General features: G+C 50.8%; 1 protein-coding gene across 1 annotated transcript; it reads right to left on the bottom strand.

Annotated features, from left to right (window-relative positions):
- Positions 1-514: 514 nt before the first annotated feature.
- Positions 515-2,032, bottom strand: LOC124679365 (xyloglucan endotransglucosylase protein 6-like). The gene is made up of 3 exons (XM_047215140.1): positions 1,855-2,032; positions 1,661-1,761; positions 515-1,192 (listed from the first exon to the last, which is right to left on the bottom strand). The coding sequence occupies exons 1-3, from the start codon at positions 2,030-2,032 to the stop codon at positions 515-517; spliced, it is 957 nt and encodes a 318-aa protein (XP_047071096.1).
- Positions 2,033-5,182: the final 3,150 nt, after the last annotated feature.

Genomic DNA, 5,182 nt, shown 5'->3' with positions numbered 1-5,182 from the left:
TATTGACTTGTGAGCTCAATGCTGATCAATGGTGATGAGTACTGACGCCTTATCCTTTTGGGCGTTTCCTGCAACCAAGACAGTGCATCTACGTACTGCTTGGAAGGACCACGCTTGAACTGTACCCTCTATTTACTCAGTTATTACTGCCCTTGATTAGAGTGTAGCAAAGTGGTACTGGATCTAGCTTAGAGCAGGGCCAGTACTGGATTGGGGATGATTACACTGACCAACACAGTATCAATGGGGAGCATTTTGCTCGAAATATGGAACACAAGAAACCAGATTTTGAGAAGAGACGATGCACCATCATATTCTTCCAGGGACGAATTTGTACAGAAGACACCCCCACATAACAAGATAAACTACACGGCAGATAACCAGCACGACCGAGAGAATGAGAGAGACCTAAATGGACGACATAGTGAAATGAAGTAAACCAGCAGGTGCATCCGATCCATGGAACTCATGGATCCATCCTAATTAAGAAACCAACCGGCGACGCGAGAGATGATCAGCGGCCAGCGCACTCTGGCGGCTGGACTGGGAACCGGTCGGTGTCGACGCAGTAGTCGTAGACGAGGTGGTGCGCGCGCGCCCAGACGAGCTGGTGCGTCTGGTGCACGGAGAGCTCCTGCATGTCCTTCTCCTTCCACCAGTACCTGCCCTCCTTGCCCCACTGGGTGCCCGTGCATCGCGCCACCTCGCCGGCGTCGGAGTCGGCGGCGTCGGGCGCCCAGGCGCAGCCCTCGACGCTGACGTCCCGGAAGGTGGCGACGAAGGGCGCGTGGGACCAGTCCGTCTTGACGAGCCCCCCGCGGGTGGCCCAGTCGTCCGCGTTCCAGATGGAGCTGTACACCGCCATGGGCTGCGGGGACGGGAAAGCGATGTCCGCGGAGGAGGTGGTGGTGTTCGTCCCGTTGCGGTGGTGGTGGTGGCCCTTGGTGGTGGCGGTCTTGTTCTCGTAGACGCGGATGGGCGTGTCGTCGACGAGGAAGACGACCTGGCTGGGGTTCCAGAGCACGGAGTATGTGTGGAAGTCGGTGGTGGGGTCGAACCAGAGGTCGATGCGCTGCTCCCGGTTGCCGACGCCGTCGATGTAGAGGTTGGTCTGCACCAGGTAGGGCTCGCCGGTGACGTTGCCCAGGAACTCGAAGTCGAACTCGTTGTGCTTGTCCCCGGCAGACGACAGCTGCAGTCGACCAAACATGAGCGAAATTAGTCTGTAGCCAAGGTTGAAGACGCAAACACTCAAAACAGCTGGTAAATCAGATGGGGCTGTGGTAACTCTTTCATTCAGGTTGATTTGTTAAAAGAAAGTTGATGCTTTTAAGAAAGTTGTCCTGTTACTGAGCTTGTTCACGTGCTCTGTTTGATGGAAATTGGTTCTTGGCCGCTTCCCCTGAACCTGATAAGACATTTCAGGCAGGCCCATCGCTGAACCTGACAGACATTTCAAGCATGTTCCCAGCATTGGAATTACCACCCGGTGGTGTCATGCATCCATCAATTTCCATCCCCGTTTCAGTATTTTACAGATTATTAATCCTAAAATGGAATTAACATTGCAAGATGCAAGTAGAATGAATGGTGCAGTTGAGAGAGCAGCTGAAAACGGCAAAAGTGAGCAAGGAGCAATGCAAAGCCTGCACTCACTCACATAGAAAGCCGTGACGACGCCGGCGGAGTCCCCAGGCACAAGCTTCAAATCGGCGGTGGCCTTGCCATACAGGAACCTGTTCTTGCTCGCGAATCCCCCGCCTGTTGAACCCAAATGCAGAAACAAGGAAGCGTCAGCAAAAGAAGAACTGCCAAATGTGGCCTGAAACGAGCACGGCCGGGGCTGAATGTTACCTGAGGAGCTGTCGAGTCGGAGCTTGAGGAGGTCGCCCTCGTAGACGACGTGGTCGTTGGCCCAGCTCGGCTGCACCACACCGTCGAACTTGCTCGCCGCCACCGCCACCGCCGCCACGGCGAACACCAACGCAACCACGAACGCCGCGGCCAGGACGCCCTTCTTCAACGATGCCATTGTAGCAAACTCGCAGCGGTCTCTGCTCTACACTTCCTCTGCTCTGTGGTGAACCGAGCTTGATCGACTAGACCGGTTCCTCCGCTCGCGTTATATAGCCGGGGAGGGAGACGAACCTGGCTTGCGGGGGAAGAGTGGCACGTGACACGAGGGCGCCACGTCGGAAGCCAAGGTAGCCGTTGGGCGACGTGGCCCCGCGTAGCAGTAGGGCCAGCAGCTCTGCGATGATGATTTCTTTGGCAACTTTCGCGGCATTGGGGCCATTGCCGCTCTCTCGCTCGCTCTAGCTGCGGCCCAACAGTAGACGCATCATTCATTCCCGTCAGTACGATCCTCCGCCCAGCTGGCTACAGCTGGGCGTACGGGGCACGGTAAAGAGCAAAGCGTGAAAGGTGGTGTGGTAGAAAAGTAAAGTAAACATCAGAGTGTGTATGTACCGTACCGTCTACTCCCTCCGTCCACAAATAAGTGTACATCTAGGTTTTTTGAGAAGTCAAATTTTATTACATTTGACCACCTTTTTAGGAAAAAGCAACAGCATTTATGACACTAGATTAGTATCACTAGATCCACCTTGAAATGTAGTTTCATAATATAGTAATCTAATGTCACATATGCGTATAATTTTTTATAATAAGTTGGTCAAAATTAAACAAGTTTGACTTATCCAAAAATCTAGATGTACACTTATTTGTGGACGGAGGGAGTAGAGAGTAGAGAGTACAGCAGCTGCGTATCAATGTGTCGATGTAAAAACGTCGAGTAAAGAAGCGACCTGATTTCGGGCAAGTACGTACGTGCGTACCGCTGCGGCCCCTGCGGCCTGCACTGCTTGCACAGCACGGCTTGATGGAGAAGCTATCCAGAGGCAGGTCAGGCAGTGCTCTGTGGTACCGTGAGTGATGGGCAACACTGCAATGAAGAGCCTGTTTGGAGGAGATCGTTTCTGCTGAGTCGAAAAACGGTTGATTGATTTGCAAGGTCACATTGAAAAACTGCATCACATAATGTTTAAAATGATCTAAAATATGATGGCGGCAGTGATCTAGATATGTGATGGCGGCGGTGAGCTAGATCTGCGGCGGAGATCTATGGAGCCGTCTCCCGCAACCTCTCTATCGCGCTGTTTAGCTGGTTTGCGAGTTCCAAATCTCCTGGAGCAGCGACCCGTCCCTCCCTCCATCCCCTTCATCTCTGGCTCCGGCAAGGTGAGGATGCCCTTCCAAGAAGAATGTAAGATCGAGCAACCTACTCTGGCCCCAACTGTTACTGATTTAGTGTAGATACACGCCGATTTAGCCTAGATTCGTGCCAATTTAGCTCCTAATTTTGCCACATCAAAATGCCTAGTGTTATAAAAGCGACAAGCAAATAACGAAGAACAATAAAGAAAAACGCAGCGGAGACACGAGATTTAACGTGGAAAACCCCTTCCAACACAGAAGGAGAAAAAACCACGGGCGACAGCCAGTAAAACTTCACTATATTGGGGAGTGTTTACAAACGTCGTGGGTTATCTTATATTCTGATAAACCCTAGCCGGTGGCTTACAAGATGTATATATAGGTTGTGCCAACGATCTGTACCGTACCGCGGAGTCAGAAGTTAGCCTCCCTTTAGAATATGAATTTGGATCATAATACAACACCTAGGCTGACCTGCAGAACATGTTTGTTCAAGCGGGTGCCCTCATAGCTGTGATTCAGGTATGTGTGTTCTGTATGCACACGAGAGTCATCTGTCGCTACACTACGCCCAGCGTGATAGATGCACCAAAGTTTGTCAATGAGAGAGAGATGATGAACAATCTGAACTACATGTACAACAATGGCGATGTGGAATCTGTGGACATGTTAAGGATGAAAAAAGTTGCTTTCAACCAACTCGTGAACACATTAAGGGGTAGGCAGTTCCTCAAGGACAACATCCACACCTGTATCGAAGAGCAAGTGGATATGTTCCTTCATGTTGTTGGGCACAACCAACGATTTCGAGTCATCCATAGCACATGGAGAAGATCGACTGAGACAGTTTCTAGGTACTTCAAGGAAGTCCTCTATGCTATTGGAGAACTGAGAGGAGAGATGATCAAGTCTGCATCTTCCATCACTCCCAACAAGATCGCTAAAAAGTCACCGTTGGTTTCCATATTTCAAGGCGAGCAACACTTTGTACAATTGATTTGCACATTTGTGCATCATTTTTTAGGGTGAACCTTGTGCTCTTCACATTTGTACAACTGAAATGTCTTAATGTTTGTTCATGTTCATGTCAGGATTGTGTTGGGGACATTGATGGTAGTCATATCACAGCGAAAGTGCCAAGAAGCAAGTCTGTTGCTTACAGGGGAGAAAGCACTACACCAGCCAGAATGTGCTTGCCGTTGTTGACTTCGATATGAAGTTTGCATATGTGCTTTGATGGATGGGAAGGATCAACCCATGATGCTACAATTCTGACATACAGCTTAAAGAGAGCTGATGGTGTGAAGGTCCCTGAGGGTAAGTTCTACCTAGCTGATGCAGGCTATACTTGCCGCCCTGGTTTTCTCCCACCCTTCAGGTCGACAAAGTACCACCTCAATGAGTTCTCTGCAAGGTTCTGTCCCAAGAATGCCAAGGAACTCTTCAATCTCAGACACTCCCTCGGGGTGACCGTCGAGAGGGCATTTGCAGCTCTAAAGAACATATTTAAGATCCTTGACTAGAAGCCATTCGACACCTTCTCCACCCTGGTTAAGCTAGTTCTGACTTGTTGCGTTCTGCATAACTGGATCTTAGGCTGGGGTATTGGTTCGTTCTTGTTGGACGAGCATGACTTCCAGCCCGACGAGGTTGATGTTGGCCATGGTGTTGCTGCCACCGATAACACGACCTGGAAGAACAAGAGGAAGGAGCGGGCGGACGCTATCTGGACTGACAGAGGCCATACCAGGATCTGAAGAAGAAGAGAAGCATTTCCATGATGTGATGTGTTATGAACTGGCGTCGACCGTCAAGCGGGATGAGGAGCCCCCCCCCCCCCCCATTCAGCCACCCGAGATGGGTGACGAGGAAGCCCTTAGGTTGGAAATCACATAGTTCGAGCTGGAGGACCTACCTAAGCGGGACAACCCCGCCATGCAACAACGAGGATCCGCGCTAGCCCAGG

Source organism: Lolium rigidum, chromosome 7, assembly GCF_022539505.1.
Source record: "Lolium rigidum isolate FL_2022 chromosome 7, APGP_CSIRO_Lrig_0.1, whole genome shotgun sequence".
NCBI lineage: Eukaryota > Viridiplantae > Streptophyta > Magnoliopsida > Poales > Poaceae > Lolium > Lolium rigidum.
The sequence above is the reverse complement of the archived record's forward strand: the minus strand, read 5'-3'. Positions and strand labels throughout refer to the sequence as shown.